The sequence below is a fragment of the Bombina bombina genome, chromosome 6 (assembly GCF_027579735.1).
Source record: "Bombina bombina isolate aBomBom1 chromosome 6, aBomBom1.pri, whole genome shotgun sequence".
Classification (NCBI taxonomy): domain Eukaryota; kingdom Metazoa; phylum Chordata; class Amphibia; order Anura; family Bombinatoridae; genus Bombina; species Bombina bombina.
Window position 1 is genome coordinate 776,559,280 of NC_069504.1, and position 23,512 is coordinate 776,582,791.

At 39.7% G+C, this 23,512-nt stretch overlaps 1 protein-coding gene across 1 annotated transcript in view; it reads right to left on the bottom strand.

Annotated features, from left to right (window-relative positions):
• The window catches only part of HTRA4 (HtrA serine peptidase 4), a 311,700-nt gene that overhangs the window by 26,698 nt on the left and 261,490 nt on the right, over positions 1-23,512 (bottom strand). Inside the window, exon 8 of the mRNA XM_053718083.1 lies at positions 910-1,005. Within this exon, the coding sequence (XP_053574058.1) occupies positions 910-1,005 (96 nt within the window). The remainder of the gene's footprint in view (positions 1-909; positions 1,006-23,512) is intronic.

A 23,512-nucleotide genomic window follows, 5' to 3' on the forward strand; every position in this document is an offset into this window, starting at 1 on the left:
GAGGAAGGTAGTGCATTACCTGAAAAGAAGCTGAACCCATTCACACTGAAGGCTAAAAATGAGAGCACACTACAGAGAAACTGAGACTTCAGCTCTGTAGCGCACTTAAATTGAAAAGAAAACCATTTGCATTCGTAGGTACTTTACCTGAAATAACTGTGCAATAAAAGATTGTATAAGTATAAAAATAAAATGTAAAATAAAAACTTTATATGTTAAAACAAATAAGGATTAAAAAGTAAACACAGAAAGGTGCCTGAGAACATATAAACACACAATAGGGCCAATTTATCATACTGCAAGCAGACATGATACAAAGTAGCGTATCATGTCCGTCGCACATCGATAAATGCATTTATCTTTGCACCTACAGTTCTTATGAACTGCTTGTGCAATGCCACCCCCTGCAGATTTGCGGCCAATTCGCGACCGTTTTCGATCGGGTTGATTTCTGTCCGCTGCCTCAGAGCAGGTGGACAAGTTATGGAGCAGCAGTCTTTAGACCGCTGCTTCATAACTTCTGTTTCCGGCGAGCCTGAAGGCTTGCGCACAAACAGGGGCATCAAGCTCTATTGTGATGCCCGTGGAAGGCTTGTGACACTACCCAGTACTCCATACCCCCTATATATATATATATATGTGTGTGTGTATATACTGTATATAAATGTGTGTATATATATATAAATCCAGGAAGGGAAAGCACATTCAAACAATTTTCCCAAATGCCATGGTGCACTTTAAATCAAAGTACAGATCCAAGTCCAGAAAAGGCACTCATTGGTCTTTGATAGAGTATAAAGTAACATTTATTATACAAACATTAAAAAAAATATATATATAAAATTGAAAACTTATATAGTTTTTTTAGTCTTTTGCTTTAAAATGTTCTATATATCATAGGTTTCTTACTTAGCAGCTGCTGTTCCTGGAATGACTTCAAACACATAAACTCCAGAGGTGACATCAGGGAAATCTCTGTCTCGCATTTTGAGTTCCCGTATTAGACTAAAAAAGAAAGTTAAGGTTATAATGTTTTCTATGCAAGAGAATATTAACACTGTTTTACAATTCACTATGTAAAAATGAAAAGTGACATTTCAAACCTACTTAATGTTAAAGAAAAAAATCATCAACATTTAAAAATAAAAAATAAATAAAAAGGACTACAATTCTTTAAAGACAATCTGCACCAAAATAGTGCAAAAATTAAATCTTATCGATTGTCACTTTGATGGTACTTTCTTGATCTATATTACATAGTTTTAATCAGATACTGTTTAAAAGCTGAAACAGAATAGAACAGGCCAGAACAGCCATATAATAAGTAAAATAATTTTAAAAAAATTGCAGGGAAGACTCATCAGAACCATATTTTAGAGGTGGAAAACATATTTTTTTAAATGTTCTCCTTCCTAGTCAACATGAATACAAAATACAACTGGCCGGAACGTCCCAAGTAGCCACACCAAAAAAAATAATGAATCAGTTCCACAAGGCTAGCAAGGGACACAAAAAGCTACATATCTGCCACAAAATCCACGTCTAAGTATCCTATCTGGTCAAAACAAGTAATCACATCAAACAAATTCACCCATTCCCCAATGCTAGAATACAAAAAGCCACAGATCCAAATCCAAATCTGAAAGTGGGCTCTCTAGGTCATTTTGGTGCAAAACGTTTTCGACAAGAATGGACACTTTGCCATGGATTCTATGACAGATCTCATTCTCTGTCTCCTAGTCTTCTTGAACTGGTGAAAAATAAATAAAAAGGACTACAATTCTTTAAAGACAATCTGCACCAAAATAGTGCAAAAATTAAATCTTATTGATTGTCACTTTGATGGTACTTTCTTGATCTATATTACATAGTTTTAATCAGATACTGTTTAAAAGCTGAAACAGAATAGAACAGGCCAGAACAGCCATATAATAAGTAAAATAATTTTAAAAAAATTGCAGGGAAGACTCATCAGAACCATATTTTAGAGGTGGAAAACATATTTTTTAAATGTTCTCCTTCCTAGTCAACATGAATACAAAATACAACTGGCCGGAACGTTCCAAGTAGCCACACCAAAAAAAATAATGAATCAGTTCCACAAGGCTAGCAAGGTACAAAAAAAGCTACATATCTGCCACAAAATCCACGTCTAAGTATCCTATCTGGTCAAAACAAGTATTCACATCAAACAAATTCACCCATTCCCCAATGCTAGAATACAAAAAGCCACAGATCCAAATCCAAATCTCCATTCTAATTAAAAAAGTTCATTTTGTAACAAATGTCCCACTTTCTAAGTGCCCACAACTAACAAATTCACACATTCCAAAAGGTTTGGAGAGAGAGACAAGGAGCCATAGATCACCATGGAATGCACATGTAAATCTTCATTCTGTGGAAAAATGTGCTTTGAATAAAAAAGGTCCATAGTGCCCAGTTCCCAAGTAGCTACACAAACCAAATTGACCCATTTCAAATAACAAAGAGGGAGAGAAAAGAAGGAGCCACAGATCATAGTTATGTGGCAGATCTGTGGCTCGTTGTCTTTCTCCATCCTTGCCTTATAGAATGGGTAAATTTGGCTAGTGTGGCTACTATGAAAGTGGGCTCTCTAGGTCATTTTGGTGCAAAACGTTTTCGACAAGAATGGACACTTTGCCATGGATTCTATGACAGATCTCATTCTCTGTTTCCTAGTCTTCTTGAACTGGTGAATTGGGTTGGTTTGGCAACCTGTGAAATGGTTATTTCTTTTTTTTTTTTTTGGTAAAACATTTTATTGACTGGAATGGACACTTAAGCATGGATTCTGTGGCAAGTCTATGGCTAGTTATCTCTCTCTACTTCTAGATGTTCAGTGCCTTTTTTATGTAAACACAATAGACACTTAGATTGGATGTTGATTCCATCACAAGTCTGTGGCTCCTTTATTCTTCCCCAATTATTATTGTAGAATTTGTGAATTCAGTTAGTGTGTCTACTTGGGAATTGGGCTCTCTTGGCCTTTTTTAAGCAAAATGCTTTTTTGACCAGAAAAGACACTTGCACATAGATACAGTACCAGGTTGAGGCTCTTATTTATTAACCTTATGAATTTGGTTGCTATTGCTAGTTGGGAAAAGAACATTGTGGACCTTTTTACCACAAAATGATTACTTGACTGGAATACACTAGGATGTGGATTTCATGGTAGATATGTGGCTCCTGGTTTCCCTCCCCCATAGCTTTGTGGAGTAGGTGAATCAGTGGATTTTTTTTATATCCATTTTAGCCTTGAGGATTATGTTTATATGGAATGGATGGTGTGGCTACTTGGAAAATATAAGTTTTGGGCCATTTTAGCACTTTTCTTTTAACAGAATGGAAACTTGGATGTAAATTATGTGGCCGATCTTTACCTCTTAGTTTCTCTCCTGTTTGGCATTTTAGAATGGGTAAATTTTGTCGATTTGGCTAGTTGAAACGTGGGTGTCCCAGGCCTTTTTTACACAAAACATTTTTTTCCCTGATATGACATTTGTACGTGGAGTTAGGTCTGTGGCTGTCTCTCTCCCTCCTAGTCTAATGGAATAGGTGAGTATGGTAGGTGTGGCTACTTGGATAGTGGGTGGCTACTTGGGAGTGAATTCCAAGGTAACATGTAGGTTTATATCTCTATACCATAGCCTTGTGAAATAGGTTTATTTGGTTGGTGTGGCTACTTGGAAAGGTGGTGTTACAGGCCTTTTGAGAGCAAAAGATAGGACACTTAGGTGTGAATTCAAAGGTGTGTCTGTAGCTTGTTGTGTCTCTCCTTGCTAGCCCCATGGAACTAGATAATTTGGTAGGTGTGGCTACTTGGGAAGTGGCTGTTCCATTCTGATCCATATTCATCCTTTCATCCTTGACATCAATGGGTTAATATAATTATATTGCTTGAGTTTTCCACCTCTAAAATATATATTTTTTTAATAACTTTGCAGACATATTTACACATATAAATAAGGATTATGTAAGTGTCGTTCTTTCTTTTTACTATAATTGGCATTATTATTGTTATCAGTTATTTGTAGAACGTCAATAGATTCCGCAGCGCTTTAAACATAATCATGGTAACATTTCTAGGGATCAAATAAGTAGAGGACCCTGCCGAGAGTTGCACTGTTGTAGTCAGCACTTATGAAGGTGATCTGCAAACATCTGGGCTCATAGGCTTACATCCTAAAGGGGTCAAGGGGATAACAAAGGAGGAGAGGAACTGGGGTTAGGAAAGTTTAGTATAGGTTGTATGCATCCCTGTACAGTAAAGTCTTTAGAGAGCGCTTGAAACTTTCAAAACTAGGGTAGAGTCTTTTGGAGCAAGGCAGAGAGTTCCACAAGATAGGGGCCAGTCTGGAGAATTTGAGGAGGTAACAAGAGACAAGGAGAGGAGAAGGTCATGAGCAGAGTGAAGGGGACGGAAGGATGGAAGGGAGAGTATCTGGAGACAATGTCTGAGATATAGGGGGGGGGGGGGCAAAGCAGTTGAGGGCCTTGTATGTCAGAGTCAGAATTTTGTGTTTAATTCTGGAGGCTAGAGGATGCCAGTGATGGGATTGGCAGAGAGGTGCAGCAGATGAAGAGCGACTTATAAGGAAGACAAGCCTGGCAGAGGCATTCATTATGGATTGTAAAAGAGCTAGACGGCAGCTAGGGAGACCAGAGAGGATGGAGTTGCAGTAGTCAAGGCAGGAAAGGATGAGAGAGTGGATTAAAATCTTAGTTGTGTCTTGGGTAAGGAAATGTAGAAGACTGAATGTGAGGAGTGATATAATAAACAATTAACCAAATAAGATATTGTTACATAGTTAATAGCCAGCTTTTAAAGCAGCGCCCCCAGGACCTATTTATTAGAAATGTTTATGAATATTAATCATTAATAATAATACACAATATTATTAAATATTAATATCTAGTACTCATTAATAATAACTTACGCCGAGATTACGAGTTTTGCAGTAACAGTGGTGCGTTGCTAACGAGCCTTTTTTCCCACCGTTCCCTTAAGACAACGCTGGTATTACAGGTTTTTTTAAACCTGGCGTTAGCCACAAAAAGGTGAGCGTAGAGCAGAATTTAGCTCCACATCTCACCTCAATACCAGCGTTGCTTAAGTCAGCGGTGAGCTGGCTAAACGTGCTCGTGCACGATTTCCCCATAGGAAACAATGGGGCTGAGCTGGCTGAAAAAAAAACTAACACCTGCAAAAAAGCAGCGTTCAGCTCCTAATGCAGCCCCATTGTTTCCTATGTGGAAATTTTATGTCTGCACCTAACACCCTAACATGAACCCCGAGTCTATTACACTTATTAACCCCTAATCTGCCACCCCCGCTATCGCTGACACCTACATTATATTATTAACCCCTAATCTGCCGCTCTGAACCCCGCCACCACCTACATTATACTTATGAACCCCTAATGTACTGCCCCCAACGTCGCTGCCACCTACCTACATATATTAACCCCTAATCTGCCTCCCCCAACGTCACCACCACTATTCTAAATTTATTAACCCCTAAACCTAAGTCTAACCCTAACACCCCCTAACTTAAATATAATTTAAATACATCCAAATAAATTTACTAAAATTAAAAAAATTATTCCTATTTAAAACTAAATACTTACCGATAAAATAAACCCTAAGCTAGCTACAGGCAACTTTGTATTTATTTTAACTAGGTACAATAGTTATTTAATAGCTATAAACTATTTAATAACTTCCTAGTTAAAATAAGTACAAAAGTACCTGTAAAATAAACCCTAACCTCAGTTAGAATTACAACTAACACTACACTATAATTAAACTAATTACCTAAACTACCTACAATTAATTACAATTAAATTAAACAAACTAAATTATAAAAAAAACACTAAATTACAGAAAAAAAAAGAATTACAAGAATTTTAAACTAATTACACCTAATCTAATATCCCTAATAAAATAAAAAAGCCCCCAAAATAATAAAATTCCCTACCCTACACTAAATTACAAATAGCCCTTAAAAGGGCCTTTTGCGGGCATTGCCCCAAAGTAATCAGATCTTTTACCTGTAAAAAAAATAAAATACCCCCCCAACATTAAAACCCACCACCCACACAACCAACCCTACTCTAAAACCCACCCAATCCCCCCTTAAAAAAACACTACCCCCTTGAAGATCTCCCTACCTTGAGCCGTCTTCACCCAGTCGGGCACAAGTGGACCTCCAGAGGGGCAGAAGTCTTCTTCCGATCCGGGCAGAAGAGGTCCTTCAAGCGGCAGAAGTCTTCATCCAGATTGCATCTTCTATCTTCATCCAAACGGAGCGGGTCCATCTTCAATCCAGCCGACGTGGAGCCATCCTCTTCAAACGACGTCCTAACACTGAATGAAGGTTCCTTTAAATGACGTCATCCAAGATGGCGTCCCTTGAATTCCGATTGGCTGATAGAATTCTATCAGCCAATCGGAATTAAGTTAGGAAAAATCCTATTGGCTGATTGGATCAACCAAAAGGATTGAGCTTGCATTCTATTGGCTGATTGGAACCATCTTGGATGACGTCATATAAAGGAACCTTCATTCAGTGTTAGGACGTCGTTTGAAGAGGATGGCTCCGCGTCGGCTGGATTGAAGATGGACCCGGTCCGGATGTATGAATATAGAAGATGCCGCCTGGATGAAGACTTCTTAGGTTAGGATTTATTTTACAGGTATATTTGTATTTATTTTAACTAGGTAGTTATTAAATAGTTAATAACTATTTAATAACTATTGTACCTAGTTAAAATAAATACAAAGTTGCCTGTAAAATAAATATAAATCCTAAACTAGCTACAATGTAACTATTAGTTATATTGTAGCTAGCTTAGGGTTTATTTTATATATAAGTATTTAGTTTTAAATAGGATTAATTTATTTAATTGTAGTAATTTTATTTAGATTATTTTAAATTATATTTAAGTTAGGGGGGGTTAGGGTTAGGTTTAGACTTAGGTTTAGGGGTTAATACCTTTAATATAGTAGCAGCGATGTTAGGGACGGCATATTAGGGGTTAATACAATGTAACTAGTGTTTGCGAGGCGGGAGTGAGGCGGTTTAGGGGTTAATATATTTATTAAAGTGGCGGCGATGTCCGGTCGGCAGATTAGGAGTTAATATATTTATTAAAGTGTTTCCGATGGGGGGGGGGCTCGGTTTAGGGGTTAATAGGTAGTTTATGGGTGTTAGTGTACTTTTTAGCACTTTAGTTAAGAGTTTTATGTTCCGGCGTTAGCCCATAAAACTCAACTACTGACTTTTAGATGCGGTAGGAGTCTTGACAGGAGAGGGTAATACCAGCGTTAGGCCAATTCCATTGAAAAGATAGGATACGCAATTGACGTAAGGGGATTTGCGGTATGCTCGAGTCGCGGAAGAAAAGTGAGTGGTACACCTGTACCTGCCAGACTCATAATACCAGCGGGCATTAAAAAGCAGCGTTGGGACCTCTCAACGCTGCTTTTTAAGGCTAACGCCAAACTCGTAATCTAGCCATCTGTTCTGAAAGGTGACTATTATAAACATAGTGAATGTAATTATCCAATAACAAGAACTCAATTATGGCAAAATAAATAACAGATTTATTAAAACATTAACAAGATGTAAATCTGATCATTTAAATTATATACAAAAACAATAAAAAGTTGCGAACAGATTGCAAAAATATTTACTATATATATTAAATCTTAAACCAATTGCCTGCTACCCAGAAAATAAAATATGACAGTATATTTGAAAACTAGGTTTTAACCAAATTAATGGAAAATCTTTATCTCAATTTAAAGGTTCTAGAACAATTTAAAATAAACCAGCATTAACCAATTACAAAATCTGATTACTAAATAGCTAAATAACACTTTTGACTATTAATTATGATCCAAATACTATTAAAGAGTTTACTATTATAACAGTCTGTATCACTGACCAATTATGAATACGTTTAGTTATTAAATCTAGGATAAATTACTATAATCAAAGTAGCAGTTTAAACTTTATAATGATTTAGCAAATCTCCAGCTTTAATCAAATAATATAAAGAAAATTAAAAAACATAAATTATGCTTACCTGATAATTTCCTTTTCTTCTGATGGAAAGAGTCCACAGCTGCATTCATTACTTTTGGGAAATAAGAACTTGGCCACCAGGAGGAGGCAAAGACACCCCAGCCAAAGGCTTAAATACTCCTCCCACTCCCCTCATCCCCCAGTCAGTAGGAACAGTAGAAGAAGCATCAGGGTGAAAAGGTGCCAGAAGAATATAAGGACGCCCCAAAGAAAATGACGGGTGGGGAGCTGTAGACTCTTTCCATCAGAAGCATAATTTATGTTTTTCTTCTTAAAAGGAAAGTGTCCACAGCTGCATTCATTACTTTTGGGAAACCACTACCCAAGCTATAGAGGACACTGAATGCCAAGATGGGAGGGTACAAAAGGCGACCCCTACTGAGGGCACCAGACCTAACCCTCAATACCACAAAAAAAAAAGCTTCAACCGAAGCCGAGAAAAAAGGTTTTAAAGGAAAAGCCCCAATGACACTGACTCGCAGCTAGTCCAGAGCCAGACAAGAGACCGCAAAACGGACACAACTGAGCCAACAGTCCACCAAGAGACACTGTCGCCCACAGACGGTCCCCCACCAATCACCCCCCACAAATGAAGGGGAAACCAGACAAAATCCTCAAAGAGACAAGGCAAAAGAGGACTGAGGAACTGAAAAGTCCCTTAATACAAAAAAGAACACCTCCAAGAGTGGGCCCAGCTAACAAATACCCAAACAGACCCAAAAAGGGAAGGAGGCCATGCTGATACCAAGCGAAACCGAGTAAAACCGGGCACGGAGACAGAAAAGCCATCTCCCTATCATCCTGCAAGCATTCACACAACCAAAAGAGATAAAGATCTCCCTGTGCCAGTCCCTAGAACACTAAAGTATGCGACCACGAAAAACGTGTAATAGATCCAGGTGAAAACCCCGAGATTGAAAACCCAGAGTCCACAACAGACGACACAAAGGAAGCTTGCAAGGAAGGAAGCGTTCTTTAAGAAACCAGACCGCACAAAACAGCCCCTCAACAGAGGGCCTGCTCCCGGCAATCTTCAGAACCCAAAGGATGAGTAAAGCCTTCCCTGTCAAAGGAACAAAGAGAAAAGAAACACCATATCCAAGGAGATTGAGCTATCAGGATAGGCACAGAGCAACCTCCAGAGGAGACTGCAACCCTTAAACCGCTCTGACATCCTGGCCTGCAGATCCACACTCAGCTGGAGCAACCCAGCCACCGGAATCCAAAATAGGGAAACAAAAGAATCCCGAAACTGGTATAGGAACGAGTGCAAGATGGTACAGCTTCTGAAAAACAGACAAGGCCTTAGACCCAAGGATCTATCAAAACAAGGCCCCTCAGTCTGACATGGAAATAGCAAGATTCGAGGTGGAACCAAGTCCACCATCCACTTCCCGACCAGGAGAAGGCCCTAGTAAGGACTCTGTCTCCCAAAGAAACAAATATCCCTAAGAAAAAGGGGAAGAAGCCAGAAGGCCAAAACCACCCTCCAGGCCCGAAGCCACTGGCTAAACGGGAGAAAGATCCCCTGCTAATGACCTAGAAGGACCACAAGTAGTTCGCCTAACATAGGCACAGTCAACCCATTCGCCTGCCAAACAGAGAATCCTCGGGTATCCTGGCAAACCAACCAGGGAATGCAACCCTAAGGTGCACCAGAAGACTGTAATCCAGCACCAGCAGCTGGGTAGAAACCCACCAGTCTAGAGGCACAAGCCACCGACTAACCCCAGATTACATGGATTACTCTGTGGCAAGGAGTATACTCCAATAGACCGAGACAACCCTGACCCGGTCAGGTAGGTGGAACAAGGACATAGCCCCATTTACCAACACCGTGGAACATCCCGACCAACCCTGAGATCCCCCAAAAAATAAAAACTGGGCTAGGAGTGAAGCCCCAGAAGAGAAAGACTCAGGAAGAAAAAAACAGGCCCGGATACCTAATAGTTCAGGCAATTATACCCTGGAACTAAACACCCCAACTGGCCAAAAGCCAGACAAGAGGGATGGAGCCTATCGAGAAAACGGACAGTGCAGAGAACTCGAAAGCTCCTATCAATGAAGGAACCTCCCCTAGATAAGTCCAACTCTCCAAGGAGCAAGGCCAGAAGTCAAACGAAGAGACTGCAGCAGGCCACAGGACAACCGAAGGGATACCTCAAGTTCCCAAAACCCTACTAGCAGGGCTAGGCTCCCCATCACCTCCACATAGGTAGTGGACACAGGGGAGAGAAAAGGTGCCACACCTTCCCGGCTCCGGAAAAACCCGAGCTAAACAAGTCCCCACAATGACCAACCAACGTCCGGAACACAGATCCCTAAAAGGAGATCTAACCCACCCAGATACAATGAAAAAAGACCCAAGGTCTCATAACTCAGACAGACCTTACGTGGCCTAGAGTAAGAGCCATCTCTAAATACACTAGAAATAGCTGACACGCACCCCCTTAAAGGTGCCAAACAGTAATAGGTTTCAAAATACAAAACCTTCCACATACTGGACAAACCATACAAGCTGTTGGACCAAGTCCCATAGGACCATTCCGGGGCCTAAAGATTGAAGGCCAAACCACTCAAACAGTGGCCACGGGGCACTACGCCCGCCAGCCCCCTCCCACAAGGAGGAGGAATTCTAGGTTCTGATGAAATCAGATGTCAAATGGAGAAACGTAGCCGGGACCCTCCCCTGCCCAGACATCCATGACTGAAGGCTATAAGAGGACTGACACAATCCTTTCCCGCCTCGTGAACCCACAGGTCCCCTCGAATTCTTAGTGTAACATTAAAAACAGTGATAACTTGAACACTCAGTGAAACTACCGAACCAGCAGAAGCAGTGCCACGTGTCTGAACAGCCACAAAACCTAACAAACCCTACAGGACCAGCCTGTACCCCGGGTCCTAACCGGCAAGCTGCATAAATTCTCCCACATAGGGAAAAAAGAAAAACAGACATTATTAAACATAGGACTAACATGTCCAAACAACTTCTGAAGAAGTAACAAAGATTATTGGTACCAGAAGGTTCCTGAAGGAAACAAACGAAAATAAAAAACATCCCATCGGATACAAAATAAAATATAAGGCAACCCAAAGGTTAACGCCCAAAAAAGACACAGACCTACCCGCAGGACTAGCCAAACGGAGCCCTACTTGACAAAACTGGGAAAGAACTCCAAAACAAAGATAATAGGGGATTATCTGAGAATTAAGGGTCGCTCAATAAGTCAAACAGATGTCTGAGCAAAACGCAAATGCAATCCGGTACCGAAAGGCACAACACTCCAGAACAGCACCCTCAGGCTGCGGAGCCCCCCCCCCCAAGGTGGAACACCCGGGACAATAGGGAACAAGCACATTCTCAAAGAAACATCTGGACCCTGCAGACGAGCAAGCGTTCCGATCAGCCAATAGAATGCAAGCTCAATCTGATTGGCTGATTGGATCAGCCAATCGGAATGAACTTCAATCTGATTGGCTGATTCAATCAGCCAATCAGATTTTTCCTACCTTAATTCCGATTGGCTGATAGAATCCTATCAGCCAATCGGAATTGAAGGGACGCCATCTTGGATGATGTCCCTTAAAGGAATATCCATTCGTCGGTAGTCGTCTGGAAGAAGAGGATGGCTCCGCGTCGGCTCGTCTGAAGATGGCTCCGCTCCGGATGGATGAAGATTGAAGACGCCGCTTGGAAGATGACATCGCCCGGATGGAAGAATTCTTCAGCGCCGCCTGGATCATGACTTCATCGGATGGAAGATTTCTTCAGCGCCCCGTGGATGATGACTTCTGCTGCTCCGGATCTCCTCTTCGGTTCCATCGATGGTCGGCTGGCTGAAGACTACTAAAGGTAGGATGATCTTCAGGGGGGTAGTGTTAGGTTTTTTAAGGGGGGTTTGGGTTAGATTAGGGGTATGTGGGTGGTGGGTTATTATTTATTATTATCGGTTATTTGTAGAGCGCCAACAGATTCCGCATCACTAAATTTTAATGTTGGGGGGGTTGTATTTTTCTTTTACAGGCAAAAGAGCTGAATTCTTTGGGGCATGCCCCGCAAAAGGCCCTTTTAAGGGCTGGTAAGGTAAAAGAGCTTTGAACTTTTTAATTTAGAATAGGGTAGGGAATTTTTTTATTTTGGGGGGCTTTGTTATTTTATTAGGGGGTTAGATTAGGTGTAAGTAGCTTAAAATTGTTGTAATATTTTTTAAATGTTTGTAAGTTATTTTTTTTATTTTTTGTAACTTAGCTTTTTTTATTTTTTGTACTTTAGTTAGTTTATGTAATTGTATTTAATTGTAGTTATTTGTAGGTAATTTATTTAATTAATTTAATGATAGTGTAGTGTTAGGTTTAATTGTAACTTAGGTTAGGATTTATTTTACAGGTAATTTTGTATTTCTTTTAGCTAGGTAGTTATTAAATAGTTAATAACTATTTAATAACTATTCTAACTAGCTAAAATAAATACCAAGTTACCTGTAAAATAAATATAAATCCTAAAATAGCTACAATGTAATTATTAATTACATTGTAGCTATCTTAGGGTTTATTTTACAGGTAAGTATTTAGTTTTAAATAGGAATAATTTATTTAAGTATAGTGTAGTGTTAGGTGTAATTGTAACTTAGGTTAGTTTTTATTTTACAGGTAAATTTCTCTTTATTTTAGCTAGGTAGCTATTAAATAGTTAATAACTATTTAATAGCTATTGTACCTAGTTAAAATAAATGGAAAATTGCCTGTAAAATAAAAATAAATCCTAAAATAGCTACAATATAATTATTATTTATATTGTAGCTATATTAGGGTTTATTTTAAAGGTAAGTATTTAGTTTTAAATAGGATTAATTTATTTAATAAGAGAAATATTATTTAGATTTATTTAATTAATATTTAAGTTAGGGGGTGTTAGGGTTAGACTTAGGTTTAGGGGTTAATAATTTTATTACAGTGGCGGTGGTGTAGTGGGGGGCAGGATAGGGGTTAATACATTTATTATAGGTGGCGACGATATAGGGGGGCAGGATAGGGGTTAATAGGTATCATGTAGGTGGCGGCGGGGTCTGGGAGCGGCGGTTTAGGGGTTAATACATATATTATAGTTGCGGCGGGGAACGGAAGTGGCGGTTTAGGGGTTAACATATTTAGTATAGCTTGCGGTGGGCTCCGGGAGCGGCGGTTTTAGGGGTTAATCAGTTTATTAGAGTGGCGGTGGGCTCCGGGAGCGGCGGTTTAGGGGTTAACATATTTAGTATAGCTTGCGGTGGGCTCCGGGAGCGGCGGTTTAGGGGTTAATCAGTTTAATAGAGTGATGGTGGGCTCCGGGAGCGGCGGTTTAGGGGTTAACATATTTAGTATAGTGGCGGTGGGCTCCGGGAGCGGCGGTTTAGGGGGTAATAACTTTATTTAGTTGCGGCGGTGTAGGGGGGGACAGATTAGGGGTGTTTAGACTCGGGATACATGTTATGGTGTTAGGTGCAGACAGCTCCCATAGGAATCAATGGGATGTCTGGCAGCAGCGAACATGAACTTTCGCTATGGTCAGACTCCCATTGATTCCTATGGGATCCGCCGCCTCCAGGGCGACGGATTGAAAACCAGGTACGCTGGGCCGGAAAAGTGCCGAGCGTACCTGCTAGTTTTTTGATAACTAGCAAAAGTAGTCAGATTGTGCCGCACTTGTGTGCGGAACATCTGTAGTGACGTAAGAATCGATCTGTGTCAGACTGAGTCCGGCGGATCGAAGCTTACGTCACTAAATTCTACTTTTGCCGGTATCTAGGGCTTGATAACTAAGGCGAATCAGCCTCGCCACAAATACGCTGCGGAATTCCAGCGTATTTGAGGTTGATGGCTTGATAACTAGGCCCCAGAGCGTAACCGCGCCCGGACACAGGGTGAAGTTGTTATTGTAACTTAGGTTAGGTTTTATTTTACAGGTAAATTTGTATTTATTTTAGCTAGGTAGTTAGTAAATAGTTAATAACTATTTAGTAACAATTCTACCTAGTTAAAATAAATACAAACTTGCCTTAAAATAAAAATAAACCCTAAGCTAGATACAATGTAACTATTAGTTATATTGTAGCTAGCTTAGGGTTTATTTTATAGGTAAGTATTTAGTTTTTAATAGGAATAATTTGGTTAATGATAGTAATTTTATTTAGATTTATTTAAATTATATTTAAGTTAGGTGGTGTTAGGGTTAGGGTTAGATTTAGGTTTAAAGGGTTAATAAATTTAGAATAGCGACGGCGACGTTGGGGACCGCAGATTAGGGGTTAATAAATGTAGGTAGGTGGTGGCGATGTTGGGGGCAGCAGATTAGGGGTTAATAAATATAATGTAGGGGGCGGCGATGTTGGGGGCAGGAGATTAGGGGTTAATAATAATATTTAACTAGTGTGGCGGTTTAGGGGTTAATATGTTTATTATAGTGGCGGCGATGTCCGGAGCGAGAGATTAGGGGTTAAAAAATTTATTATAGTGTTTGCGATGCGGGAGGGCCTCGGTTTAGGGGTTAATAGGTAGTTTATGGGTGTTAGTGTACTTTTTTAGCACTTTAGTTATGAGTTTTATGCTACAGCTTTGCAGTGTAAAACTCATAACTACTAACTTTAGAATGCTTTAGGAATCTTGGAGGTAGAGGGTGTACCACTCACTTTTTGGCCTCCCAGGACAAATTGGTAATACCGGCGCTATGCAAGTCCCATTGAAAAAAGACTTTACGAAATTTACGTAAGTTGATTTGCGTTAAGGCCAAAGAAGTGTGCGGTGCTCCTAAACCTGCAAGACTCGTAATACCAGCGGGCGTTGAAAAGCAGCGTTAGGACCTTTTAACGCTGCTTTTTAAGCTTACCGCAAAACTCGTAATCTAGCCAGGTGTTATTAATTTTTAAAGAATATATTTTTCATGTGAGAGGTTACCTTTAATAAGCTACCACCTGACTGATTTAAGCTAAAATTATCAAATATTATTTTTTGTTTGTTTTTGGTGCACAAATTGAATCAGTTTATGTTAAATTGTGCAATTAATTAATATGTGCTTTATATAGCTTATATAACATTTATAAATAACAGAAAATTATATAATATTGCAAAGTATTGAACTACCCCCCCTCCCCCCGGGCTATTTTATAATGCCACCAATGGGTGTTATTGTTTAAGGTATTTCTGGTCTCAGTAATGCTTTAGCTTGATGGAATTTATTACTTACCTATTTGGATGATATTTAAACTCTGTCTTAAGTAAACCATTCCTATTCTATTTTTTTAAAAATGTTAATTCTTTTATTAAGGTTTTAAACAAGGGTAGCAGCATATATTGTGTGTACATTTATGAGGGAAATACAGTTACAGGGTACACGGTTATATGATTTTTTTTAACAAACTGACAGAAGAGAGTGGTAAGTTAAATATAATTCAATCTTAGCTATATATAATAAGTTATACTAGATTATACTTTATCTTAGCCGATTTCTCTTTTGCTTGGAGACCGCTGTTCTCGGTCTTTCCGTTCCATTGTGGGTGCTTTTAGCTTAATATCCACGAGTTGCTCCGTCTCATCTATGGTAAGTTGGAATCGAGTCCCGCTGTTGTAGCTTAACAATCTCACAGAGTTGGCTGCCCTAGATGCTCTCTGCTTCACGTTCGGAGTGATTGAGGCGGCATTCCCATGACCGACTTGGGTGAGGTCCACTGTAGTGTTAGCCTTCCTCGGCATCTGGCTTAAAGGGACATAATACTTACAGTATATGCTAAATCACTTAAAACTGATGCTACCAGCGGCTCATAAGTATGACTGAGTGTTGAGCTCCCAGCAGCGGACTTATGTGAGAGTAAGTCGCCATCATTAGGGTTGCGTTCGTAACCGTGTGCGTGGAAGCAGTCAACAAGTTGCCATGATAGTTCTTTAAATTGCTCGTCTAGCGATTTGCTCATTTCTCGTAAGAGTGAAAGTAGGATGGTTTCTATGTACGACATAGCTCAATTTGCTTGATATGGTGCAGCAGTTGGTGTGTACCTGCTCGTTTGCGGCATAACCCAGGTGCCGTGGTGGTGGGGGGGGTATGAAGTGCTCTAGGTAGGCCTCCTTCTAGTCACCTAACGGTCCAGACCAGTACTAGAAGGGCATAGAGATATTGAATATTGTATACAGTTCTGTTCAGAGGATCGCCAGGAATCAAGATATAGTAAAAAGTAATGGCAATGCTATAGATTCTAAGAGATAATCAGGGGATTACTCAGATATCTGCTGGAGCCTCAGATTCTGCGACCAGTCATGGCTGCTGCCTAGACATGCCCCCCTATTTTATTTTTTATACTACTTGAATCTAGCACAGCAAAACACCCTTCTGAATCCGTATCAACATCATATAACTCTTGATTTATGACTTAAAAATTACCTAAAATTTGTTACAAATATCCATTAAAAAGAAAGAAAGATTAGGCGTACCGTGAAACCATTCTTCACTTAGTGTCCACAGAAATATATATATAGACCCCCTGTAATTCCAAAATATATCTAATCTCCTCTCTATACTGTCTCCTACTTCTCCTGCTTCTCCAGGCGGACTTTGCCAAGAGCGAGCGTTGTCTGTCTCGCAGTTGATATATTGGGGCCTGTCTATCTATAGCCCAACCTTTTTCTTGCCTCAAAAGTGGTTGAACACTTAGGCCCTAATGATCAAAACTCTTGCAATATATTCACAAGTGATCTGTATCAGGATCGAGATTGCCTGTCAAATATTCATAACTGCTGACATCAGTGTCTGAAGGCAGTCTCGCAGAGAGTAATTTTACTACCCATCTCACTGGGTGGCGATGCTGGCGATATATTTAAAGCATCATCACTACCTACATTAAAGGTGCAATGTAAATGATCCCTTTACACAGTAATGTATAACAATGCAATTTACATGTGTTAACAGAAACTCAACCCCTTTTCTTACGATACCATAGTGGAATTATGACATTAATAATATACCTATAGGAGCTGCGGATTGTGGGTATATGATAGATGTAATTTATCTCTATTGTATTGTATTATGTTAAAATATTTATGTAAAGTCTTGTCGTGAATGCATTTTGATATTGGCGTGTTTTTTTCTTTTTTAGGAAGAAGATTTTGTGTTTGCGATATTAATGTTTTATAGAAGACAGTAGCCACAAATTCTGTTTTTAGTTATGTATTGCCGACATGAGTTCCACTTCTCACATGATTCTTGTGCCGTCGCCTTCTTTATGTACATGTGTAATGTTCCAGCTATTGTCACTGGTGAGACAGCAGACATCCCAACTCTCCCTGAAGTTCAGGGAGTCTCCCTAATTGTAGTAGCAGCTCCCTGATGCCAGCAAATGGAAGGCAATCTCCCTTAAACTCGAAGTACCATGATCCAATGTGGCCCAAATCCGGAAAAGTGTTTCTTTAAGGAATGCCTTTAGTTGCTGGGACGTTATAGTACCCTCAAAGCATGCACCAGTAACCAAAAAGCCCCCACTGATTTAAATAAAATAAAACACAAATACTACCTTATTTACTGTATGCAATAAACTTCGTATTCTAAAATATTTAAGCATTCAACAAGCGTACGATCACTGGAAAATATGTGGTTGTGCAATAAAGCTACTTTTTTGTAATGTGCCTTTAGTGGGAAGCTACTTTAATGATAAGTCTCTATCTTATTTAGGGTTTCAAGGTGCCCAATATATAACTGGGGGGGGGGAGGTGGCGTCACAGTAGCGGGTGAAGCCACCTCCCTGAAATGAGATTTTGCAGGTTGGGATGTCTGAGACAGTATACTGACGAGTTTATAAAAATGAACAGTAATCAGTTATGCAGTTTATATTTATATTTAACTATAATAGATAATGACTGGAACACTTTTATATAAAACCAAATGTAATCAGTCTTTCAGGGGAAAATCAGTGCAATCTCAGAGGAGGATTGCACAATCTCTATTGGTTGCTGACATACAGGTATAATGCACATATACTGCCCTTATGTTCAGGTAAATATTTCCTCTCAGTGGGACAACCACAGTCCTTGTTGGTGCTGAGAGAATTTACCTCAGGGAAATATCTGTGTATACACTGTACTGTGTTACTAGCTCAGGCAGCCATCTTGTTTCTACACAGTAACTGATTTCCTCAGAGACTCACTTGACTGGACCTGCCCACACACAGACTGACATGAGCTAGGTCAGTTCATCTGTTATCCTTACAACAGCATGAGGCATGTCATGGAAAACACCACTCCTCCTTCCTTTCTCAAACAACACAGAACAAGATAATTATTCAAAACAGCAATAACAATTTTAAAAGTTCTTTACAGAGAGTCTTTGTCCTGATAAAACTGCAAGTTTCTTATCAGCATAGTATTTGTGTCTTCTTTCTCTTTCTTGCCTTAGGCGAAAATCCCTCAGTTGTTCTTTGATTTGTCAGTGATCTGTTGATCATTGATTTCTTATTGGACGATGATCTCCATTATTGCTTAACACTGGTGGAATATCTGAAACTAATTCAGATAAGTTCATATCTGTATTTTGTGATAGTGATGATTCATAAGTGTAGGCACATTTTTACAATCTTAACTGATCACATTGTTTTGTTCCTTAGAAGAATTCGATCTGTAATTATGCCACACACCTGAACAGATATCTGTATCTGTAATCTGTATCTGTAATCTCAGATGATCCTGATGGTTTTATCTGTGAAACATGACTTATATATCCTTCAGTAGTTGTTACTTCATACATTTTCGGTCCAAAAACCCTTTGTGACCACTGCCGCTATCTAGCGTGTTTTTCCCCTTATAGTGATGTATACATACAATGCCTTAATCTTTGTATTGCATGTATTTCTTGCCCCTTTGAATTTTGTTTTTGTTTATTTAACACTTTTATCTATACTTCAAGTTTTATTAAATCCAGCTTTGTGAGTAACATTCTACCCAACATTAGTACTGACGGTGCCTGTCCTGTTTTAGGGTGTGTAGTGTTGTAGACATTGCAAGGTATTTATCATGTGATTTTTGTTTAGAGCCTTCATGCATTTGAAAAATCATTTTAATGTCTGTACAAAACTCTCTGCTTGCCCATTTGTTGAAGGATAATATGTAGCTGTACGCTAATGTTTGATGCCGAGATAATTTAGAAAATGTTTAAATCTTATTGATACAAACTGTGGGATCTACAATATTCAGAAATGTATCACTACCTCCTCAACAGCAAGAGAAACACCCACCGCCTGCCCAGCGGCAGCAAGTTGGTGCCATAAATGGGAAAAATGCACCTAAACACTCTTTTCCTTAGAAGGGTGAACTGGCTGCTCCCTCTTAGTCATCTAAAGCCCCACAAAATGCTAATGGGAGTGCTAGACCACCAGGACAAGGACAGCTACGTCTCTGACTACTAACTGTAATAGTGTGATAATGGTTATGTCTCACTCCCACCAGAAATGTATTATTGATTATATGATCAATATAGTTTTGTATTATTGAAAATGTTATATATTTAAAATGTCTGCTGAGAACAGTACTAATAGTTACAGTTTCAAGGATACAACTCGATATTGTTACAAAGTGGGTAAACTCCTGAGGGAAATAGCAGTTCATTCTTGTGTGTCATACAATGTTATATTTATACATTGTATATCTGTTAAAATTTGGGATTGGTTATTACCCCCTATTAATAACGATTTTTGGACATGAGGTGCTGGATGATTTGTGGGTATTCCTGTTTTTTAGTCCATTTATCTTATGCCCTCTGGCAGACTCTGCCTGGGCTTGTTAATTTTTATCTTGTTCCTTGCTATTATTATACACTATCTCACATCATAGACAAATATGTATGTGTATCTACCAATTCACATTTACAGATGAAAATGTCAGGTAGACAAACCCATTAGATCTCTCAGAATGTGAAGGGTCTGAATCCCCCCCCCCCCAAGCAGTCTATTGCCTTAACAGATCAATATAAAAGGAAGGGGGATATTCTGTTTCTCCAAGAGATGCATTTTAAGAGATTACACAAACCTAAATATTCAGAACATAACTTTACAAATAACTAACACACTTATTGTTCTTTTACCTCTAAAAAGTGCAGAGTCAGTATACTCATTGTCGCGATCGCTCAGCTGCTGATCGCTTCCTTCTGTACAGCGCGGTAACGCTTCCTTGGTTGCTTAGCAACCTTGTTCTCCAAGGCCCCTTCTGCTGACGTCAGAGGGCCTTCTTATTCCGGCGTCTCCTCACCTCGGGGCCTGTTTGTTCTGTTCCTGCTTGTAAGTAACTTTTGGATTACTTATTTTGAATCAGAATTGCTGACTTGTTTGATTCCTAATCCCTTCCTGCCTGTTTCCTGTTATCTGGACTATTGCTTGTTTTGAACATTTCTACTGTTAACCCAAACTGCCTGATTACACGCTGCTGGAACTTGGCTTGTTTGACTATTCTACTGTTTAACCCTAAACTACCTGATTACATGCTGCTGGGACTTTGCTTGCTAGACCATTCTACTGTTTAACCCCAAACTGCCTGATTACACGTTGCTGGACTTTGCTTGTTTGACCATTCTACTGTTTAACCCCAAACTGCCTGATTACACGTTGCTGGACTTTGCTTGTTTGACCATTCTACTGTTTAACCCCAAACTGCCTGATTACACGCTGCTGGAACTTTGCTTGCTAGACCATTCTACTGTTTAACCCCAAACCGCCTGATTACACGTTGCTGGACTTTGCTTGTTTGACCATTCTACTGTTTAACCCCAAACTGCTTGATTACACGCTGCTGGAACTTTGCTTGTTCGACAAACCCTTCTGGTTAACCCCTGCCTGCCTAATTCCATGTTGCCGGTTATTGCTTGATGGATTACTCTTTTGGTTAACCCTTATCTACCCGAAGTTCTTCCCCTGACCCTGCTGTATCATCTTCCAGTTTATTTCTGTGAGTATACTATTGCAGCTGTCGCAGGGTCAGGTCCGGGAATATACTCACAGTGTTAGAGTGTTATTCTAACTTCATTTTAGCATTTGGGTCTAACTCTGGACTTAACCTATCCTGACATTACAAACAGGCCATAAAATGGACCCTGGTGAGTTATCCAGAGCTGTGGCTCTACAGGGACAGCTTCTTGGAACCCACTCTGCACACCTGCAATCCCTGGATTCTAAATTGGATCAAATTACTGCTCTTTTGCATAATCTCTCTCCTTCTCAAGTTTCTGCAACACCTCTTGTTCCTGCGGCCAGTTCTAACCCTGCATTTAATCCGCCACAACCTGCAGAACAGTTTATTCCCAGAATTCCACTACCGGATAAATATGACGGCAATCCTGAAGACTGTCGAGGATTTCTAAATCAGTGCCGCCTTCACTTCAGAAATAATCCTCAGATGTTTGTTTCCTCTTCCTCCAAGATCACCTTTTTAATTTCTCTTATGAAGGGTAAAACCTTGGCTTGGGTTTCTCCACTGTTGGAAAAGGATGATCCTTTGCTCCATGATATTGACACTTTTGTTTCCATATTTTCTTCTGTGTTTGATAAACCTGGTAGATCAGCGGCTGCTGAAGCAGGACTTTTAGATCTAAGACAGGGATCTCTTTCTGTAGCACAATACGCTATAGAATTCCGGACTTTAGCTGCTGAAACTATGTGGAATCATGGGGCCTTACGTGCAGCGTTTCGTAAAGGTCTTTGTGATCGTTTGAAAGATGAATTGGTTTATAGGGATCTTCCTGATTCTCTAGAGGAACTTATCAACTTATGTATCAAGCTAGATGCTCGTTACTCTAAGCGTCTCCATGAACGTGACCGTAACAGAAGATCCTTTATCAGATCTTCTTTCCGTCCTATGCCTCGTTCACCGAACCTTCCTACTCCTAATACTTCTATCTCTGAGTCAAGTGAACCCATGGGGGTTGGTGCAATTAAATTATTCGAAGCTGAACGTCTCAGAAGGCGTAATCTGGGACTATGTCTTTACTGTGGTATTAAGGGGCATATGTTAAAAGATTGTCCAACTCGTCCAGTAAAAGCCAGGGCTTAACTCCAGAAAGAGGGACTGAGTTAAGCCAAAGATCTTTTTCTACCCTCAATCCCAAGCTATTTGTTCCAGTCACTGTTCGTTTTGGCAACACCAAATTTCAGGCTCAAGCACTCATCGATTCCGGAGCTGCCGGAATGTTTATGGATTCGGACTTTGTTAATGCTTTTCATATTCCTTTGCTTTCCAAGAGCCAAGTAATCAAGGTCACTACTGTCAGTGGTCAACCCTTAGGTTCTGGTTTCATTCAATATTCTACGATACCACTTCTCATGTCTGTAGGAGTACTTCATTCCGAAACCATTTGTTTTGACATAATCTCTTCCCCACAGTTTCCTCTCATTTTGGGACTCCCGTGGCTTCAATTACATGATCCAGTTTTTTCATGGTCTAAAGGAGAGCTTGTTGCTTGGGGATCTTCTTGTTTCAAACAGTGTCTTCAAAGTACTCCCAAAACTTCTAATACAGTTGTGGCAGCTTTGGACATTCCTGATTCCTTGCCTGGACATTATCATTCTTTCTGTGATGTCTTTTCTAAAAAGGATGCTGAAGTATTACCTCCACACCGGACCTTTGATTGTCCCATTGACCTATTACCAGGAGCTCCTCTACCTAAGGGTAAAACATACCCACTTTCTCATCAAGAAAATGTTTCACTTGAGGAGTATATCAAGGATAATTTGGCCCAAGGTTTTATCCGCCCTTCTACTTCTCCAGTAGGAGCAGGTTTTTTCTTTGTGGAAAAGAAAGATGGAGGCCTTCGTCCTTGCATTGACTATCGAGCTCTAAATCAAATTACAATCAAGAATTGTTATCCACTTCCTCTCATTCCCGAATTATTTGACCGTCTCCAGGGTGCTTCCATCTTTACCAAATTGGACCTTCGTGGGGCATATAATTTGGTCAGAATTTGTAAAGGGGACAAGTGGAAAACTGCCTTCAATACTAGGTTTGGGCATTATGAATATTTAGTTATGCCTTTTGGGTTATGCAATGCCCCTGCAGTTTTTCAACATTTTGTTAATGAAATATTCAGAGACTATCTTAATCAATTCGTTATTATCTATCTTGATGATATTTTGATTTATTCCCGGAATTTACAGGACCACGTTCATCATGTTACATTAGTACTCCAGAGATTACGTGAAAATTCTCTCTTTGCCAAGCTTGAAAAGTGCTCTTTTCATCAAGAATCTATTCATTTCCTGGGTTACATTATTTCCCCGTCTGGATTCAAGATGGATTCTGACAAACTGTCGGCAATTATAGACTGGCCTAGACCTACTTCCTTAAAATCTCTTCAAAGGTTCCTGGGGTTTGCCAATTACTATCGTAAGTTCATAAAAGACTTTG